At 39.7% G+C, this 22,593-nt stretch overlaps 1 protein-coding gene across 1 annotated transcript in view; it reads right to left on the reverse strand.

Annotated features, from left to right (window-relative positions):
• LOC124803377 (aminoacylase-1-like) overlaps window positions 1–21,217 on the reverse strand; it is a 103,211-nt gene extending 81,994 nt beyond the window's left edge. Inside the window, exons 1-2 of the mRNA XM_047264563.1 lie at window positions 21,130–21,217; window positions 6,456–6,625 (exon numbers count right to left, since the gene is read on the reverse strand). Of these exons, the coding sequence (XP_047120519.1) occupies window positions 6,456–6,625; window positions 21,130–21,217 (258 nt within the window). The remainder of the gene's footprint in view (window positions 1–6,455; window positions 6,626–21,129) is intronic.
• Between the last annotated feature and the right edge of the window lie 1,376 nt (window positions 21,218–22,593).

Raw genomic sequence — 22,593 nt, forward strand, 5'->3', positions numbered from 1 at the left:
GTGAAGACCCATAAAAAATCAAGTGAAATTAATAATGAAATTTCTAAATTCAAATACATTTACAATGGGCCTTTTGAAGTGCAAGGAACTCCACATGCAAATGCTTATTTTCTTGTGTACCCTAGGTCAAGGAAGCCTTTAGGAGTTAGAAATATAGTTGACCTGAAGTTATATGTCCACAGAAACCAATGATGAATGAAATGTAGCAGCCTCAGGGGACATGCACTCTTTGCATTGTCAGGTGCCTGACGAGCACCAGGGACCCGAGTCGTTGCCAGCACTACTTCTGTTTCTTTTCATGCTGCCAACCTTCCTCTTCATCATTCAGAACTTTTACTATCTTCTCTCCTTCTTCTCTCTCAGAATAAACTAAAAGGTGTGGAAATAATGTGAGATACTGTGTATTGTTTGTGGGCAAGTAAATGAATAATTAATTTGGGCGCACTAGAAAATAATCAAGCATTTTATTAGTAAGTGGGTACAATAAAAAGGAATAGGAACATGCAGTTAAAGTAAATGAATAAATGGTTATGTGCAGAAAGAAGCAAAGTAATGTTTAAAGTGAATAATCTAATATGATTAATGTCTCAAAATGGTTGTATAGAAATGGGTAAGAACAGTGATAAAAAATGTGTGTGTCAAAAACTGAGGAGATGAACCTGACTAATGTATGTAAAATAGATGTGAGAGGTTTGTGTCTAGTACCACAAAAGGTAGGAGAAATCACTTGCAATAGGATTTAAAGTTATTGTTCTGATCTTGACATATCTGATGGCCTAAATGTGTGAAAAAATAAGAAAGTGGGGAGAAAAACCACAAATCTGGGATTCTCAAATAACTACTGAACATTGACATTATACCAAAAAGGACATTTAAAATTTTTTTGATTAATGTATATGCTTCCTGATGTCATTTGAAAAGAAATGGTTTTGTTGCCAGTGTCTAATTACTGTTTCAAAGTTGCAGGTTTTATGTTTTGTACCATTAAAGCAAATTTTACCAAAGATGTGACATAAAGATGAAAAAACCTGGAAATGATGTCAATAAACTGCTCAAAAATATGGTTTTGAGCAGCAAAACAAGACAAAAGAATAAAAATGCAGTGGTCCTAAAGCTGAGGGCTACCCAAATATGCTGTGTGAGCAGTAGCCAAAGGACTTGCCATTGTGGGGCAAAAAGTTGATAAGTGGTCACGAACTGCCAAACCTAGAGGATGGGGCAGTGTACTAATTGAAAAATGTTTGTTTTAGTGTTCTTAATCTAAATTGTGTTTTTGTGTCTAAATGTTTACATACAAAGACTGCCAAGCCAATGAGAGGCAGAATGTGTAACATGGACTGCTAGTACTGAGGCAAGCAGTGAACTTAGTTAGGTTTATTGGTCAATGTGTTATAAACTGACTATTCTTATTGAGGACTTTGAAAAGTTTTTATAAAATGTATATGCATTCTTATTCAAATGGATGTAGATGTTTGTTTTGGACTGCCTTGTTTTAAAAATACAGCAGTGATGATTAAAGATAGGGTCTGAATAGGTTAATGTGTTTATGTGCAACAAACATTTTTGAACTGCTATTAATGAAGAGCAGCTTTAAAGTTAATTGTTTTGAGAAAACCTTGAAAAGCTACTTTTGTATTTAAAGAGTCAGTTGGAAAAAGGTTCTCATAGCAGTTTTGTGCAAAACATTGATACATATGTGGATGCTAACTGAAATTTTCAATATTTCATTAATTGCCGAACCTTGTAAAATGTACTGTGATCATGATTATGCTTGTGGGTCTGAATATTTACATTCCTTTAAAAACATTGAAAGGCAAATTCCTGTTTTGTTAAGTTAAAATGTTTTGTGCTATTGTATAAGTGTTTACTTTTTTTATTTTATTGAAAGCTATACCTATTTTACTGATGTGAAGATTATTTTGTGTACTGTTTGTCTGTTATTTGAACTGTATGAGTATGAAATGAACATGCTTAAAGATATCTAGTGTCATGATGAAAATTAGTTTCAATAAACCAGTGTGAAAACGAAAATTACTGTAAATGCTTTATTTTGGGGATGTTTTTGGGAAGAAATGTATGAAGTTGTTAGATTATATACTGTATATCTGTAATATGTATTTTTTTTGTCTCAACTGAAGTTGGATGGAATAAATTTTTTTTGCAGCCAACACCACTTAGGTGTTATGGATGTTTCCTTGAAGTATCCCTGACTGGAAACTTCAACGAAACATGGGGCATGTGTAACACCATAGCTCTAATGCTGTACTGATTTATTTTGCTTTTTTTCACTTAATGTTACATTGCTGTGCTTCTGTAAATGTGTTTGTTTGAATAGATAACACAAAACTGTATACTACTTTCTTTCTAAAAACTTTGAGTCATGGTGTGATTCTATGCGGTGTAATATATTGTCGTTTAAATGCTTTGTCCCATTTGGAGGGAACAAAACTTACTGTATATGATTGTAATTTTGTGTGGATAATTTTTGGTAGAAATGTCAATATGTGCAAATGTTCTGTTTTATTTAATGCATTTGGTTGCTGTTATGTAAACTGCTGATCCTCACTTAGGATTCTTAGTTATTCTGTATGTAAAAGTTGTTGTGGTTCCCCTCGGGAACGGAACTGTGTAGCGCGCGCAAATTGTGGCTGGCCATGTAGAAAAGGTGGAACTGATAGTCAGTCGGAGGCGAGCTACGAGTCGGAGGCGAGCCAGCAGTCGGGGACGAGCTACGAGTCGGGGACGAGCTACCAAATTGTGCACTGTCATGTAAAAGATGCATATTGTGTTGATTCCGAGAGAGGCTTTTCCTGCTTCTTTCCAAGGCCTTGGATGGATGGATAAATAGCTGGAACTATTCTGGAATTTGTATCTATCATCGCCACCAAGAAATGACAAAGTCCAGCAACTCTGCCTGCATTTCCACCTACCAACATGCAGTTGCCACCACATTGCGCAATCATGGCAACGTAATATTATAATGATGTACAGTAAAGGATCAGCTTAGTGGATGTGCTAATGTGCTGAAATATAAGGTAATTTATATCTGAATTTATGTACCTACCTTGACTTTCCTCCTCATCATAACTACTCTCAGGGTCCTCTCCGTTTGAACTAAAGTGATTACCGAGTGTCCTTACTGAAAGTACATTAAAACCCAGTTTTTTTAATTAATGCCCCTTTGAACATAGTAAAGAGAAAGCTAAAGTTAATGTGGCAAGAGAGTGAGTTAAAGTTAATGATGCTTGCTGAAATAATTTTCCCAGTAAAACTGCTTATTAATGTGTTGTTGCCAACTTCAAATTAAAATTTCTCAAGACTGAGGCTTATAGAGTTTTGCTTAGTAAATGATCACATTACTGCCTGTTGTTAATCGCAGAAAGTGTGTCAGTATCTTACATAAATGTTAATTTTATGTCTCACAGTAGTAAAAGAGGTAAACTGCATAGTAGGAAATTATATGTTCATGATTACTAAGTGTTTGTCTCTCATGTGTATTGTAAGTGCATATTAACAGTATAGCAGGATCCACAGTTTGTCTAGTGTGCTAATGCGAGATAACAAATAACGGAAAGATCTTTATTTATGAAAATCATAATCTATTTATTAGAAAAACAGTGATAAGTAACCTGTCAGTGAATTTGAACTAACTCTCATTTTAAACAGTAAAGTATTTAACTAAGAGAGACTTAACCTAAACCTATGTCCAATTTATGATCCTAGAGGGAATGTTAATGGTGGTGTTATAAAGACCACTCAGTTTGTGTAAGCCCTGAAAGTGATAGTGTTTTTCTGTACCTGTTATAATTTTGCAAATAGTTTGTGCTGCTCCAACTGTTAGTTTCAATCTTACCGTAAACATATGAGTGTGTCAGAGTTCATTGTACTCGCGTGTGGCCAAGTATAGGTTGTGTTTATCCATTAAAGTTACTAATAACTATTTTCTTGAACGTGAATGTTAATCATTCTCTTGGATAATTAGGCTGGCGACCGTTTTCGTTATCCGTTAAACAGTGCAGACAGGCAATATTTTGTTTGTCACTGTTTAATTATTTACGTAATTCTGACTTTCATTTCCGATAAGCCACCTCCGTTAGGAATAACACGGTCAACATAACAAAATTCCTCTCAGAGGGTAACACTGCTCTGTTGCTTTATACCACAATTGCTATGACAAAATAGTTTTATTTCACAACCTGTTTCCAGCTTTAAGGTTATGGTACACTAGTAACAGACAGAAGTGTTATAGGCTGTTTAGGTTTTTATATTGGTAACGCCACGTAGCGCTCTGTATGAAAATCACTGGCTGTGCTGTGTGAAGTCCGTGGCTGGTTTGCATTTTGTAATACTCGCTATTGTAGTATTGGGCAGTTGGCAGTTAACAGCGTGTAGCGTTGCACAGTTGGAGGTGAGCCGCCAGCAGTGGTGGAGGTGGGGAGAGAGATGGCGGCATTTTGAGAGCGGACGATCTGGACGTGTGTCCATCAGAGACAGTAAATTTGTAATATTGGATATCATGGACTGTTATATATATTAGGACTTTTGAACACTATTAAGGTAAATACATTGCTGGTTCTCTATCAAAATCTTTCATTTGCTAACTATGCCTATCAGTAGTTAGTGCCTTCAGTAGTTTGAATCTTTTATTTAGCTGGCAGTAGTGGTGCTCGCTGTATTGCAGTAGTTCGAGCAATGAAGAATTTTGTGAGGTAAGTGATTTGTGAAAGGTATAGGTTAATGTTAGTCAGGGCCATTCTTTTGTAGGGATTGTTAAAAGTCAGATTGCGTTGCGCTAAAAATATTGTGTTCCAGTTTAGTGATGATCAGAATAAGTAAAGAGCGAAATGTCTGAGTACTTTCAGTTCTGCTTATCTGTTTGAAAATCAAATAACGTAAGGGGATTATCAGCAGTCATTCTTTAATTTTTCTAAGGGGCCGTTTCAAAATGAAGGCTGTCAACCACCGCATTGTCCGCAGTGTGAGGTTATGGGTGAAATTTAGTATTCTCGGCACACTTTCTCGGAGTATTGAATTCCGTAACGGTTTCCGAAATGGACGGTCTCGTGCGTCTAGCTCCAAGTGCCACTCGGCGTTCATAGTCAATGAATTCTCGTCATGCGGCCGTTATCACGTCAGACATCTTTTGACAGAATCACCTGAGTACAAATGACAATGCACTGTCCTTTTACACCGTGTATACTCTCTATACTACCACTTTCTGTGTATGAACATTTCGCTATCCTATATTTTTAACCCCAATGTGTATCCAGTTTTCTGTGTGTGTGCATGATGAAGGTTGCAGATGTGAGAAATTATTGTCTTCCATGCTATTATTTCATTGTAATTCTGTCAGAGACAGCAAAGGACTTGGAAGAACAGTTGAACGGAATGGACAGTGTCTTGAAAGAAGGGTATAAGATGAACATCAACAAAAGCAAAACAAGAATAACCGAATGTAGTCGAATTAAGTCGGGTGATGCTGAGGGAATTAGATTAGAAAATGAGACACTTAAAGTAGTAAAGGAGTTTTACTATTTGGGGAGCAAAATAACTGATGATGGTCGAAGTAGAGAGGGTATAAAATGTAGATTGGCAATGGCAAGAAAATCGTTTCTGAAGAAGAGAAAATTGTTAACATCGAGTATAGATTTAAGTGTCAGGAAGTCGTTTCTGAAAGTATTTGTATGGAGTGTAGCCATGTATGGAAGTGAAACGTGGACGATAAATAGTTTAGACAAGAAGAGAATAGAAGCTTTTGAAATGTGGTGCTACAGAACAATGATGAAGATTAGATGGGTAGATCACATAACTAATGAGGAGGTATTGAACAGAATTGGGGAGAAGAGGAGTTTCTGACACAACTTGACCAGAAGAAGGGATCGGTTGGTAGGACATGTTCTGAGGCATCAAGGAATCACCAATTTAGTACTGGAGGGCAGCGTGGAGGGTAAAAATCGTAGAGGGAGACCAAGAGATGAATACACTAAGAAGATTCAGAAGGATGTAGGCTGTAGTAGGTACTGGGAGATGAAGAAGCTTGCACAGGATAGAATATCATGGAGAGCTGCACCAAACCAGTCTCAAGACTGAAGACCACCACAACAACAACAACATGTTATTATTCATGAGCTTGACAGTTAATGCGATTTGATGGTTCAAAATGACTGGCATGTGACCTGAAGGGACCAATTTTTCACACCAAATGATGGTCGTTGATCGTGATCGGTAGTAAAAAAATATGCGTTTCTAATGCTGCCTACTCTCATGAGTTTCCTAAAAAGAATGTTTCCTTTGTCACCTTACTCTGCCACCACGAATTATGAAGTAAATGCGTCCAAGAAGTATGGGTTTCACCGCATATTGCAGTGATCAACACTCTCTCTCGGTTTCAGTAAGCACTCGGTTGTTGGTCGCAGGTGCAGCTTGTCAACAGGGTAGCGTTGAGCTTCACTCACCTTGCTGGCAGGCACCACGTCCATGTGTGAGTTGAGCATCACGGCAGGCAGCTGGGGGTCCGTTCCGTCCCACTTCATCACTATCACCGGCTTCCCGCGCACAAACTCATGAACGAAGAATTCCAGGTCCGTGGATTCCGCCTGAGTCCGGAAGAAGGACACACACGATGCTGCAATAAAAAATAAAATATAAAAGAAGACGTATTCAGCCAGAAGGTGAGATAATCCAACAGTATAATAAATGTGGTGCAATTTGCGTCCACTAAGTGATGAAACCTGAGTATTACATGCCGGTGATTTGCAACGTCATTCACTAGCTGACAATTATGATAGATTTGGAATGGCAGATTCAACTTCAGTAGTAAGTGTGAATATCGTATGACACCGTTAACTGCAATATCCCTCAGAGTGAATTCGGGTGCCTGCTGCCATCTCTCTCTCTCGGTTTCTTCCGTCGACACCTCGCCAGCAGGAGAGGCTAGCATTGTTAAAGTTTCTCTCTCCGTTGCTGGTGATGGACAGTCCACCACCATCAGTGGAGGGTGAAGCTTTGACAGCGCCAGCCATACGTGCTGACGAAACGTCAGAAAAATCATCAACCAGTTGGCCGAAGAAATCGGGACAGAAGCCAACAGGCAGTTTGTCAACAAGTGGTCACGAAAGCCTAAACAATTTTGTACTACTCTTCCGCTCACACCGGCCTCTTTCCTTCCTGTATTTGCAGAGTGTAGGTGAGTATAACGGATGCATGTAAAGAGTAATATTATGTTTGAGTTGCACACTGATGACAGGGAAAGGAGAAGATGAGACCTGGTGCCGGAAAATACCTTTTCTGTTTTAGTCATCAGTCTTCTGAATGGTTTGGTGCGGCCCGCCATAAATTCCTTTTCTGCACCAACCTCTTCATTTCAGAGTACCAGTTGCATCCTTAATTATTTCCTGCTCGTATTCCAATCTCTCTTTTCCTGTACAGCTGTCAACCTCTGCAGGTCCCCTTAGTACAAATCAAATTATTTCTGATGCCTTAGCAGATGTCCTACTATCCTGTCCCTTCTTTTTGTCAGTATTTTCCATACATTCCTCTCCTTGCCAATTCTTCGAAGAGCCTCATTGCCTACCTTGTCTACCTAATTTTCAACATTATTTTGTAGCACCACATCTCAGATAGTTCAATTCTTTTCTCTTCCTGTTTTCGCACTGCCCATGTTCGCTAAAATGCCATGCTGTGCTCCAAACGTACATTCTCAGAAATTACCTCCTCAAATTAAGCCCTATCTTTGGTACCAGTAGGTTTCTCTTGTCTAGGATCTCCCCTTTTTTGCCAGTGCTTGTCTGCTTTTTAAGACCTCCTTGCTCCGTCCATCATTGGTTGTTTAGCTGCCAATTTTTTTTTTTTTTTTTGGTCATCAGTCTACTGACTGGTTTGACGCGGCCCGCCACGAATTCCTTTCCTGTGCTAACCTCTTCATCTCAGAGTAGCACTTGCAACCTACGTCCTCAATTATTTGCTTGACGTATTCCAGTCTCTGCCTTCCTCTACAGTTTTTGCCCTCTACAGCTCCCTCTAGTACCATGGAAGTCATTACCTCATGTCTTAGCAGATGTCCTATCATCCTGTCCCTTCTCCTTATCAGTGTTTTCCACATATTCCTTTCCTCTCCGATTCTGCATAGAACCTCCTCATTCCTTACCTTATCAGTCCACCTAATTTTCAACACTCGTCTATAGCACCACATCTCAAATGCTTCGATTCACTTCTGTTCCGGTTTTCCCACAGTCCATGTTTCACTACCATACAATGCTGTACTCCAGACGTACATCCTCAAAAATTTCTTCCTCAAATTAAGGCCGGTATTTGATATTAGTAGACTTCTCTTGGCCAGACATGCCTTTTTTGCCATAGCAAGTCTGCTTTTGATGTCCTCCTTGCTCCGTCCGTCATTTGTTATTTTACTGCCTAGGTAGCAGAATTCCTTTAACTTATCTCGCGTTACTTTCGCTTTTGTTGCAGATCTTAAGCTCTTTGCTGACCTCATTACTTTAGTCTTTCTTATGTTTATTCTGAGTCTATATTCCGTACTAATTAGATTGTTCACTCAGTTCGCTAGAGCCTGTAATTCTTATTCATTTACAATGAGAATAGCAGTGTCACCAACGAATCTTACCACTGATATCCTTTCACCTTGAATTAATTCCACTCCAGATTTTTTCTTTTATTTCCGTCATTGCTTCCTCGATGTATAGACTGACGAGTAGGGGTGAAAGACTACATCCCTGCCTTACACCGTTTTTAATCAGAGCGCTTTCTTGGTCTTCTACAGTTATTGTTCCCTCTTGCCTCTTGTACATATTGCATACTGCCCATCATCCCTTTAGCTTACTCCAATTTTTGTTAGAATCTCGAAGATCTTGCGCTATTTCACATTTGTCGAACGTTTTTTCCAGGTCGACCAATCCTACGAATGTGTTTTGATTTTTCTTTAGCCTTGCTTCCACTATCAGCGGCAACGTCAGAGTTGCCTTTCTGGTGCCTTCTGCATATTATTCGCGTTAGCAACGTGGGTGCATGAGCTAATAATAAAATTGTGCGATAATTCTCTCACATAGTCCAATAATCTCGAATGCTGCCGAAGGAGCCGTTGAGCTAAGTGTACCCATCCGACAGCCAATTACAGTCAACAGTGTCACATGCAATCACATCATGAGACAGTACAGAGAGGTTTAGATCTGAATCCAGATCATTGACGAGGAGAGTGGTGATCAGGACCATACGCATTACCTCTCCATTCCTTGACGCCGTAGCATTGGCAGTGAAAATTTTCAAAACAAATCGTTCAAATGGCTCTGAGCACTATGGGACTTAACATCTCAGGTCATGAGTCCCCTAGAACTTAGAACTACTTAAACCTAACTAACCTAAAGACATCACACAACACCCAGTCATCACGAGGCAGAGAAAATCCCTGACCCCGCCGGGAATCGAACCCGGGAACCCGGGCTCGGGAAGCGAGAACGCTAGCGCACGACCCCGAGCTGCGGACTGAATATTTTCCACCACTAACATTCAAAACAGCTTACCACCCATGAGATAGTGACGACGGCTAGGGAGACGTGTTATTTCAGCAATGCGAGTAATATAGTGCTGAAATAATGGGCATTATCGAAGAAATAATTTAATGAGCACAGTCTCCGTTTTTTTCGACACGACAGCGTGCTAAAATGTAAAGCCGCCGAATTCTTATGTGGATACTTTTAAAACTTTTTAAGTAAAATAAATATAATTAACATTCTACTTGTTTAGTCTTTATGTTTGGATTTTTATTTCTCATGGCCCTGGCCATGAACACATTCCTCCCAATGAGGAACGAGTTTGTTGATACCGTCACTGTAGAACGTTTGACTTGGTTGACGGAGCCACGTCACCTCTGCTTGCATCGCTTCATTGCTACTAAAGTGAAATTCTCGAAGGTGATGTTTAAGTTTTGGAAACAGAAGAATATCGGATGGGGCCAAGTCGGGACTGTATGGAGCATGATAGCGAACCGAAGGGTCAGTTTGCTGCAGATATCGCAGCGCTCGTATGTGAACCGGCATTACCCATACTAAATGAGAGAGTACTCCATATGTGCACGAACTCTTCGCATTCGAAACTCGGTTTCAGCACTCTGTTTCTCACGCATCGACATATGTATGTTACACATTGCTATGTTACACGCTACTACTCGGAACCCTTTAGCAGCAGGGGGCTGCAAGTATATATATACACGAAGAATAAAGATGTACAATGTTAATCAAGTTTTATTTAGAAAGCTTTAAGGGTTTTCGTATAAAACATTCGTAGGCATTACTTGTGAGCAGGCCTTCGTACTTGGTAATAAAATCGTTACTTTCAAGAAAAATCTATAATTGGGTTTGCGTTTAGTGACATTTGGAAAGAAAATATTTTTTTCATTTAATTTCTACTTTTACGATTTATCCCATCTGGATCTCGAACAATTTGGTTGTGGCATTATTAATTACTCTCTGGTTACTACGATAGTTAAAATGGAACTAATAAAGAACAATTATGGTCCACGCATCAGTAGTCTAACATCAAAAGCAACGTGAACTGAGTAATCACCTGGCATGAAACGTCACGTAATATTTATCTGCGTCGTTTTGTCCTTGCTATGAAAGACAACAGGGCCCGAATAAATATCAAGGATGAAACAATGCTTTGTTTAGTTAAATTCATAAATATTGGCGAATAAATCCAATAGAATGAACTGTGCAAAGTGGTTTTATCCCCAAAACTCACGGAAATCCAAGCAGAAACGTGTACCTATATTAATGCCAAAATTCACCATGCAACACCAACATCTAACTAATACATCTGTAGCCCGTTTGACCTCTGCTGAAGACAGTATTGGTACTCAGTGCATATATTGGTTGAAAGCACCGATGATGGCTGTTAATCAGTTGAAATCGATTTGCAAAAGTGAGTAAATAAAACATGACTTTGCGACTGGTTGCTGCATATTTGGTAATTTTATATTTTCGTGTTCGCATGTCCCTTTTCTAATGATAAACAAGCAGTATCAACTAATTTGGCAGAATAATCGTCCTAGAGTCTCTAACCAGTGAAGGAAAGATTACAGGTATAAAAAGCAATGTAACTGATAAGAGGAAACTTGGTCTTCTATTGCCATGCATAAACCTCTCTGAGCCAAACTTTGTTATGGTCTGTGCTTAGTATCTGTGGTAAGAACATTACTGCTAGAGTGGATAAAAACGACACCGTGTCTCTACTTTTAACATGAAGTGCATTTGGTTTGATGACTATGTCCACAGCAGCGTATTGTGGCCCCAGAATAGTGGAGTTAAAATAAATATAATGAGAAAGAGCCACCCATGGTACGATGTCATTGTGCAGACAAGGAATTGTTACGCAAGGATTCCAATCTTTGCGCCAACTCATGTTAACAGCAGGACTGCATGTAATTGCGAAATCCCCTTTCTCGCCGTAGGATAATCTAAGATAGAAATAAGGTAATGGCGAACTGTTCCTGATGATGAAATGTTATGGAAGCGCGGAAAAAAAAAGATCTTTCGTGCCGAAACAACAGCGGACTAACATTGGCGCTAATGTCCTGTGCTGAAGTCAGAACGCCCGCGCAATGTCTTATGTACTGAAGCCACATGGAATTGCAGGCAGCTATAAGGGGGTAGAATGGGCCCCTAACGTACTGGGTTCTAAGTACTGCTTTTAGAGAAGAGTAGACTATTTGCTGGCACATATCTTTTTGTGCTATGTCAGCTCGTTAACTTATGTAGTAAGACAGATACGGCAACATAGTGCACAAGTATTTATTACAGTCACGTTTCGCCAGCCTTGTGCATTGTAAACAGGTAAGTCATTATGCAGTCGACATAATTAATGTGCCGGCCGCGGTGGCCGTGCGGTTCTAGGCGCTTCAGTCAGGAACCGCGTGACCGCTACGGTCGCAGGTTCGAATCCTGCCTCGGGCATGGATGTGTGTGATGTCCTTAGGTTAGTTAGATTTAAGTAGTTCTAAGTTCTAGGGGACTGATGACCTAAGATGTTAAGTCCCATAGTGCTCAGAGCCATTTGAACCATAATTAATGTAAAGGCAATGGAAACTAACTGACGGTCAACACTGGGTTAGATAACACGCTAAGCTATGTATGCACAAGATAACACATGCCTGTGAAAACTTCCAAAGTTGCTCGATCATCTCGTAAAGACCGACACCGCTTCTCGACACGATAAATCAGTCTTCGTTACCTGAAATACCGACATAACTGTGCTGAAATATATATTGGCCACACCATGAATAACGTATTTGTGCTATTTTAGTGCAAGAGTCACAGCTTAAGTTCAGCTTTCAGTGCGTTTTTCTCAGTCTGTTAAAAAATAGGTGTTTGAGCACCATAATAATCTAATATCTGGATGTAATAATGGGCGCGAAAGTGATACTAAGACGGAAAGTCTAACAATAGAAGAGTCAGAAGTTCCTTTGAACTACTTACAATTAAGATTAAGATAGAAAATGATTGGAGGCTGGAATTGGTCAATTGTTCGTTGTCTCCACTCCACATTTTAAATGTAATTCTTGTTGAATCCTGAGTGTTTCTTGGATAAATTTTCTAATTGATGTGTGTCTGGTCGTGCTGTAGTACGGAAATAGCTGCGTCTGTCTTTAGTATAGATTACGCAAGAATATTTGTTTTTTCAGACCTATATGACATACTTTATCAATAGAGGACACTTCCCAACCAAATTTTAAAGTCTTGAACCTCTACCGATGTAGTCTTTAAACATCCAAAGTACCACAGCTAGTATCCAAACGTAATAATTTATTAAACTGTTCAGAATAATATGACAAATAGGAGACAGTACAGAAGATTAAGGACTAGTCAGGATTTTAACAAAAATTTACAAAAACATGAACAGTGTGTGAATTTAAAAGTAAACAGATACAGCAGGGACCATACAACTTCAAATTAATTTAAATAATAGTGTACAACTTGCTGTCACATATAACCAATGAGCTTGGTGGTAGGAAACTGAATACGTGAGAACTCGGTCCTGAGATCGTGCTCAGCTTTTTTAAGGCTATTCTTCTATTTTCCGTTAAAGTAGAGCACAAATTCCTTTCTCACGGTGTAGGTGTCACTATTATAAATGTTACTTTTGCTAAACACGATTATAGTCAAGTAAAGGAGCCTAAGCATTTCTAATATTTTCCAAGGTTGATTTTTTGGCAAAACGTCGGTCGGTTCATAATTTAATCAAGCTCTTCTGTGAAAGTCAGTTTTTATGCGTGTCTGTTATCGTGTAACGTCTAGTGTGATACTGAATATTCTCTTTAGTGTGTGTTTGGTATTTGCTTTTGTGTAAGTGATGATGACGTGGTTTAGTAGGGGATATATGTGGCCAAGTTCGCTTCCTCCTGTCTTTTTCTTTATGCATTTGTATCTTAACACTGCGACTGAGTCTTCGAATTACGCCTCTGTTGTACAAATTTTATTAGTTACGTTTCACAGCGTGACTACACAGGCTTCTCTTTTGTAGTGCTTCAGTTTCGTCCCTCGTCCATTTCCCTCCTCCTGCTCTCATCACAGAACATCCATTTAATTCACTCTGCAGGCACAAGTACGCAAATATCGACCTATATTATTACAGTAAAATACATATAAAAGACGACACAATAATGTACTTAAGCGTTGAACTGTTGGTAACATGGACAGTATGCTGCGAAGGAGAAGAAAAAGAAGAAGAAGAAGAAGGAGAAGAAAAAGAAACCAAAACCCCACGTACACCAAAAAGAGTAACAAAGGGATTTCAGCTACCGCAAAAAAAATGGAGCCTTGCAATAAGAGAATATTTGGTCCAATACAGCTAATATGTCACACGTGCACTATAAAATCGAAACTTTTACTGAGAGAAAAAAAATAACGAATCGAGAAAAATATACACTGAAAGTAAAATAAACAATCGATGTAAACAGTATGAACATAAGTAATTTCGTTTCCGCGACATGGAGTCAGAACCATTCCAAACAACTAATGCTCATTACGTGGTTCATGCAACAATCATAGCCAACGGAATATTTTGGTAAATTTCAACCACAAAATATTTTATAAAAGAAGTATTATATGCACCCATTCCATTGGGTGGACGCGTATTAGTCTGTATTCTATTTTATTGTCTGTATTATTAAACCAGTACAGAGTAGAGTCGCTATGGAAACTAGACAGCACGGTGTGATCGGACGCTCGAGACAAGGCAAGTCGATCAAGGCTCTGAATATCGCACCAGACTAATGTGGGCCCCATATATCGAACTGGTTTTCAGAATTACTCTTGAAATATTTTTCTTTGTAATGAGATCAAACCGACGTTTTCTGTTCACACCAGGCGTCATGTGAAACACGAGAGAGAACCCATTATATTTTCGGTAGGAAGAAAGAACTAGTGAAGTAAGCCATTGGAAAATCGTGGCAGTTATTGATTTTATCTGCCATGTAAGGTAGGCTGTACTGAACAGAAGGAGAGTACCGATGACATTGTGTCAGTCGAATGCAGTTTAACGTACAGCTGTACTTAGATAGAAGAAATTAAACTTACAACCTTTATTTGTCTAGAATGCGAGTTTGTAAGGTCGTTTTTAACTAGTGGTCTAGACAAATAAGAGTTACGTTGAATGTTGTAGTTGTTGTGGTCTTCAGTCTTGAGACTGGTTTGATACAGCTCTCCATGCTACTCTACCCTGTGCAAGCTTCTACATCTCCCAGTGCGTACTGCACCCTACATTCTTCTCAATCTGCTTAGTGTATTCATCTCTTGGTCTCCCTCTACGATTTTTTACCCTCCACCCTGCCCTCCAGTACTAAATTGGTGATACCTTGATGTCTCAGAACATGCCCTACCAACCGATCCCTTCTTCTAGTCAAGTTGTGACACAAACTCCTCTTCTATCCAATTCTGTTCAATACCTCCTCATTAGTTATGTGATCTAACCATCTAATCTTCAGCATTCTTCTGTAGCGCCACATTTCGAAAGCTTCTATTCTCTTCTTGTCTAAACTATTTATCGTCAATGTTTCACTTCCATACATGGCTACACTCCATACAAATACTTTCAGAAACGACTTCCTGACACTTAAATCTATACTCGATGTTAACAAATTTCTCTTCTTCAGAAACGATTTCCTTCCCATTGCCAGTCTACATTTTATATCCTCTCTACTTCGACCATCATCAGTTATTATGTTCCCCAAATAGCAAAACTCCTTTACTACTTTAAGTGTCTCATTTCCTAATCTAATTCCCTCAGCATCACCCGACTTAATTCGACTACATTCCATTATCCTCGTTTTGCTTTTGTTGATGTTCATCTTATACCCTCCTTTCAAGACACTGCCCTTTCCGTTCAGCTGCTCTCCCAGGTCCTTTGCTGTCTCTGACAGAATTGCAATGTCATCGGCGAACCTCAACGTTTTTATTTCTTCTCCATGGATTTTAATGGCTACTCCGAACTTTCCTTTACTGCTAGCTCAAAATACAAATTGAATAGCATCGGGGAGAGGCTAAAACCCTGTATTACTCCCTTCCCAACCACTGCTTCCCTTTCATACCCCTCGACTCTTATAACTGCCATCTGCTTTCTTTACAAATTGTGAATAGCCTTTCGCTCCCTATATTTTACCCCTGCCACCTTCAGAATTTGAAAGAGAGTATTCCAGTCAACATTGTCAAAAGCTTTCTCCAAGTCTACAAATGCTAGAAACGTAGGTTTGCCTTTCCTTAATCTTTCTTCTAAGATAAGTTGTAGGGTCAGTATTGCCTCACGTGTTTCAACATTTCTACGGAAGCCAAACTGATCTTCCCCGAGGTCGGCTTCTACCAGTTTTTCCACTTGTCTGTAAAGAATTCGCTTTAGTATTTTGCAGCTGCGACTTATTAAACCGATAGTTCGGTAATTTTCACATCTGCCAACACCTGCTTTCTTTGGAATTGGAATTATTATATTCTTCTTGAAGTCTGAGGGAATTTCGCCTGTCTCATGCATCTTGCTCACCAGATGGTAGAGTTTTGTCAGGACTGACTCTCCCAAGGCTGTCAGTAGTTCTAATGGAATGTTGTCTAGTCCCGGGGCCTCGTTTCGTGTTAGGTCTTTCAGTGCTCTGTCAGACTCTTCACGCAGTATCATATCTCACATTTCATCTTCATCTACATCCTCTTCCATTTCCGTATATTGCCCTCAAGTACATCGCCCTTGTATAGATCCTATATATACTCCTTCCACCTTTCTGCCTTCCCTTCCTTGCTTAGAACTGGGTTTCCATCTGAGCTCTTGATATTCATACAAATGGTTCTCTTTTATCCAAATGTCTCTTTATTTTTCCTGTAGGCAGTCTCTATCTTACCCCTCGTAAGATAAGACTCTACATCCTTACATTTGTCCTCTAGCCATCCTGCTTAGCCATTTTGCACTTCCTGTCGATCTCATTTTGGAGACGTTTGTATTCCTTTTTGCCTGCTTCATTTACTGCATTTTTGTATTTTCTCCTTTCATCAATTAAATTCAGTAACTCTTCTGTTAACCATGGATTTCTACTAGCCCTCGTCTTTTTACCTACTTGATCCTCTGCTGCCGTCACTACTTCATCCCTCAGAGCTACCCATTCTTCTTCTACTGTATTTCTTTCCCTCAGACCTGTCAATTGCTCCCTTATGCTCTCCCTGAAACTCTGTACAACCTCTGGTTCTTTCGGTTTATCCAGGTCCCATCTCCTTAAATTCCCACCTTTTTGCAGTTTCTTCAGTTTTAATCTACAGTTCATAACCAACAGATTGTGGTCAGAGTCCGCATCTGCCCATGGAAATGTCTTACAATTTAAAACCTGGTTCCTAAATCTCTGTCTTACCATTATATAATCCATTTGAAACCTTCTAGTATCTCCAGGGTTCTTCCATTTATACAACTTTCTTTCATGATTCTTGAACCATGTGTTAGCTATAATTAAGTTATGCTCTGTGAAAAATTCTACTAGGCGGTTTCCTTTTTCATTTCTTAGCCCTAAATATGAAGACCGATTTTCCACATTCTTGACCACAATCCTTACAGAAACTTAGCTTTCACCCATTTCCTACTGCTAAGCTGTGGTCACTTCCAGCTAACGATACGCATTTATGCGATATGGGTGCTGTCTTTTCCAGCTGCGTTAGTTGAATAAAAAGTAATCTGTCAGTTTTAATGCACGGAAAAATTAGTATCAAAATATGCAGTTAGTGTAGTAGCTTCTATATCTGAAGAATCTATATAACAAAGCGATTATCCCAGTATCCTGAATCCCAAACCATTACCAGTTTCAGGTTGCCTGTCTAGCGGCATCCGCAGGGAAGATAGATTTGATTCCAATATTTCGTATAGTTACTGAATGAATTTAAAAATTTAACATGCTGTCATAATCTACTAATTAAGAAGCATACTCTTCCGTTGAAAGTTTAACACAATATGACAAGTATTACAGTTGGAATCAGTGTGTACGTTATAGGGCAGCATAGCTGCAACGCGGAAATACCCCGAACTTATCTATCCAGTATTTGAGAATAAGAGCTCCTAGCTGCTTCCAAAACACTTCACACATAATTTCAAACCTTTACGAAACTTTTCCTCGCTTACATCTGGCACAGAATGTGCTACTTCTTTAAAACCGACTCTATCCGCAACACAGATGATATTCCTGGCTGTGGCTGCCAGTATTTTATCCTGCTAGAAGCTCGCCTTGATAGAGCTTGATACACATTAAGTATCGCATGGTGCCAAAGTGGAGTGGGGTACAAGCAGCAGATGGTACAGTATGTACTATTCCCGCGGGAGAGTCCGCCAATTGTACTGAACTTGCTTCTGATTGGTCGGCACATTCGAGTGTTAGGCGCCAAAACTCCTAACTTCTCTTATATACTTTTCATTGTATTTAACCCAGTTTTCAGTATTACAGTCTTTAATGGTTAGTCTACGAGTCTACCGTCTTTGTTCATTAAATTTCAATAGTTTTGAGAAACATGAGAGTAATGATATTACTACCGAAGTGCTTCGGACACCTTCGGGTTGCTTTGGCGCGCCTGGGAAACGAAGTACTTTGGCTGCGCTAGTAAGACTGTTTCGGGCGTTCTTCAGAGCCGGACGTGAATCTCTGTCTCGGACGGCCTGTCGTACTCTATGGCTGAAGTTGTCAGAAAAGTTACCGTACTATTAAGAAAGTTATGTCGAGTGTTGTAGAAAACAGTGTAAAATATGATATTTTAAAATATAAAAAAGCAGCATGCATTAATGAGAGGTGTCGCATACCATCATTGTCAGTACTACAGATCTTGCCCTCTGTAGATACAGAGACTAAAGTGGACAAGTGGCATCCCACAAAAAAAGCACAAACACAGATCCAAGTTCGAGATGAGAGCATAGTAGCCTCCGTCGAAGAAGATCCCACGATCTACGAGCCGTCTTCTGCCCTGGGAACACAACTTTAGAAGATTACAGGTTGCTAGACAGAACGGTTAGAGACTCTTATTCAGACTCTAAAGATCTCTCCAACTTCCAGATGTGACTTCCAATTAGACAACGTACAATTTATAACAGTCTCAGTATACGAGGTCTGTTCAAAAAATTCAGGGACATTCATAATTTAGAGCAAATGGGGCTTCGACACGACAGTGGTTCAACGTGTAACTGCCGCAAATTTCATTGTTATATGTCTGTCAGTCATTGTTCAGTGCTGTGCTGAGTAGAGCGTTGTGTCGCACAGTTGGCGAATTCCGAGATGGCACAGTTATAGGAGCAACACACCTGCATTAAATTTTGCCCCAAAGTCAAGAAAACGTTTACAAAGACATCCCAAACGATGCAGAAAGTTTACGGCGATGAGTGCTTAAGCCGTACTCGGTGTTACGAATGGTTCTAACGGTTTAAAAATGGCCGGACGGAAGTTAAAGCTGACGCTCGTTCAGGACGGCCTTCGACGTCTACCGACGACGCTCATTTCAGGAACGTCAACTATATTGTGCCACCACTCGTAGACTGACTGTCCGAGAGATTGCAGAAGAATGAAACATTTCAGATGGATCATGTCATGAAATCCTGACACATCTTGGAATGCATCATGTTGCCGCCAAGTTCTTCCCTCGGCTCATGACTCAACACCAGAAAACGTTCGCCTGGCAATCTGTGATTGCGCAAATGAGATCGAGACGTTGTTTAATAGAATCATAGCTGCTGATGAGACGTGGATCTACAGTTATGATGTTGAGACCAAGGTTCAGTCCTCACAATGGGTTGCGAAATGTTCTCCAAGACCAAATAAGGGTCGTCAGGTAGGGTCAGGTCAAATGTCAAAGCCGTTATAACACCTTTTTTTTTTTACTTTGAAGGATTTATTCATCCTGAATTCGTGATACAGGGACAAACTGAAGGGATTATTTCAGTAGTCGTGCAAGTCCATTTTTGTTCATTCTGAGATACAGAGTCCTAAAGTTAAATGAGCGCTGAAAAATCTGCAGTTGAGATACCAGAAATATTCAAACGTATGCCTTCTTGCTACAGATGAACCTTTCTTTCTGTTTGTTTGGAACATTAATTTCAGAAGCATTATATTCAGAAAAGTGGTGGTAATGGACTTGCGCCACTGTTAAAATTACTCCTTCAACTGTTCGTCAATTTACTGTCGGGGCATGTTGCGACGCCTGCGAGAAAATGTAATAAGAAAACGTTCCGAAACGTGGCTAGACAAGTAATGGTTCTCACATCATGATAACGTACCAGCACATTCATCCCTGTTGGTGAGTGACTGTTGCACAAAGAAAGGGAATTACTGTGCTGCTTCATCCTCCGTACTCTCCAGACCTGGCTCCAGCGGACTTCATTTATTTACAACACAGAAAAACCTTTTGAAAGACGAAGATTTGCAACGACAGACGAGATAAAAATATTCGCAGACGGGGCTTCGCGCGATCCAGCAACAGGCATACCAAGACCACTTCGGAAGTCGGAAAAGCGTGTTAGTGGTGTGTCAGTTGTGGAAGAGTGAGTTTCGAGGGAGACCATGCATAATATGTAAAAGGTTAGCGTAGAAACGTTTTGTGGACAAAGATCCGGAATTTTTTGAACAGGTCTCGTAGTATTCATATATCTCATTGAATGTAACTGCAAAATTATACCATTGTACGGCACATATTTCAGGAGATATGACGCCATACGCATTTAAAAGCGTGAAAAAATAGCTTCTGCTTGAAATGGTGTGCAGTAAGACTTCAACATCAGGCACGACGTTTTAATTTAGTGCTTCTCTATTATTAACTCTATTCACAGCACACTTTGTGGACAACATCTACATATGTCATTGAAGGCACAATTATATCGTTATATGATACAGAAAAATTCGGTTCCATAAAGAACTAGCTTTTGCTTACAATGGAGCGTAAATTACTCAGACTTTACTCATCCAGTTTTTAATAATGAGGGCATTTAGCGACTTCCAACAGATTTTAAGCATAATTTCAAACTTTTCCCAATCTCTCGTTTACGTGCGTAGCGTCAGATATATAACATATTAATCAGATATATAACATATTAACTCATTTGTAAACAAATCAGACATCTGAAACTGTTTTATACATGAGAGCTAACATTTTTCCGTACTGGGATTTGCATACATATCGACGGGCGCATAGTACGTTTCCCTCTTTTTTCTTCGATACAATGGGAGCAAAGGTTCTACGACATTTTGGTGAAGAAAGCGAGATGTGAGCCCGTACCTCAGTCCCAACGCACGTTAATACCCGTGGGAACACTGCATTTAAATTCACACAAGAAAAAAAAAAAACTTCTGTAACGTAATTAGAGAGAAATGTCAGTGACTATGAAAGCCCAGATGAGCTCTACTAGTTGGTTAACGCCAAGATAAAAAATCAATCATACTAAATTTTTTCACGGTCAAAAATTGTACTGACAGTTGTGTCTATTCAATCATATCGTCTGAGTGATCACAAGACTGTTGATTATAACTAAACACACCAAAAACGATAAAGTACACACAAATTTCAAAATATACGTGCTGTAGAATATTTGGAAATTAGTTCTAAATATGTAGTAACTGTGGTTGAGGCCTACCGTAGTCTGGATTAGGATGAACGCTTTTGATCCGGAGGTACTGCCTGAAGTTTTCGATGGCGAGGTCATCTAACTGCTTCTGGTCCATGGTGTCTATGTTCGTCTGATAGCTAATGCAGAGAGGAGACTGAATTGAGCCCTGCATGTTCCGTGCGGTATATAAGGCACTGCAGTCGAAGGGGGGTGTCGATATGCTGGAGTCAGTGATAACAGAGGACGGTAGGACGACCTTTGTTGACGTGAGGTACATATCGGTCGAGAAAACACCACACGACGTCGGTCTTACGAGGCTAGACCGTATTTGACTGGAACGGTACAGCTATCACCCGTCCTAATATTGGTTAAATGACGTGACAGGTAATCGTCCTTAAGCGTTTGAAGAAGTGTGAGGACCTATTCTCGGTAATACCTGGCGAAGAAGGTACTCCGAGGCGACGGTTACATGGAAATAATTCTGCCAATCTCAATTAGAAATCACTTCATTTTGAGTGTAAAGTGGTTCACAGGCGTACGTGCAGAGAATAAGAAACGATGACTATTTTCCTGTCAGTTCATTTCAATTATTTAGAAAATCAAGGTCATTACACGTGGAGCACAATCTCGGAACATTTCAAGGATTCGGAAAGAAAATCGGCTGTTCTCTTTCAAAGAAACAGCCTGGAGCGATTTACGGAGATCACGGAACAACTAAATCTGAATGGCCGAACGCGGATTTTAACCGTTGCCCTCCCAAATACGAGTCCCGTATGGTATTCACTGCGTCACCTCGCTCGGTGGCTTCCTAAGAGTCTGTCGCTATCGTACAGGAGAATCTCACCCACTGCGTCAACGGAGATGAGATTTTGGGAGCATAATACGTCGAATGTGGGGACTTTCGTGCTATTGTCGCAGCCATTTAAACGACACGTGTCCTAGAAATATACAACACTCACCATGGAATCCAGATGGAGCGACCGATATGTTATATTCGAATAACTCCACTCGGAAAGCTATTTCATAGAGCCAAAAGAGACTTCACAACGTTATGAAAAGACTGAATAAATTTTTGTAACAATAAAAACTAAGGGCTTTTAAAGTCTTACATTCAAGTATTCACTTGCGTCTCAACGTTGCAGCGCACGTTTTCGTAGAGAGTAGAGAACTTGGTGCACCTACTAAAACTGAAAGTAGTAAGATATTCTTACATTTGACTTAACGGTAATCCGTGACTGCACATCAGATCAACGAAAGTCGTAGATTCTATTGATAAGCTACTCTCCCGCAGAATTAAGCCATAGTCATTTATAAATGGCAGTGAAATTACAAAAATGCATTGCCGTTCCTTTGATTTGCCACTGGTCACTATTAGTCTAGGTGCAAAACGGTTACAGTTATCTTTAACGAGTCAAACGTTATTTGATACAAAAAAATAAAGGTCCTCACCTAGCACGATGCTTATGCCCACCCCTATCACGAATGAAGTAT

The sequence above is a fragment of the Schistocerca piceifrons genome, chromosome 6, assembly GCF_021461385.2.
Source record: "Schistocerca piceifrons isolate TAMUIC-IGC-003096 chromosome 6, iqSchPice1.1, whole genome shotgun sequence".
In the NCBI taxonomy this organism is placed as follows: Eukaryota; Metazoa; Arthropoda; class Insecta; order Orthoptera; family Acrididae; genus Schistocerca; species Schistocerca piceifrons.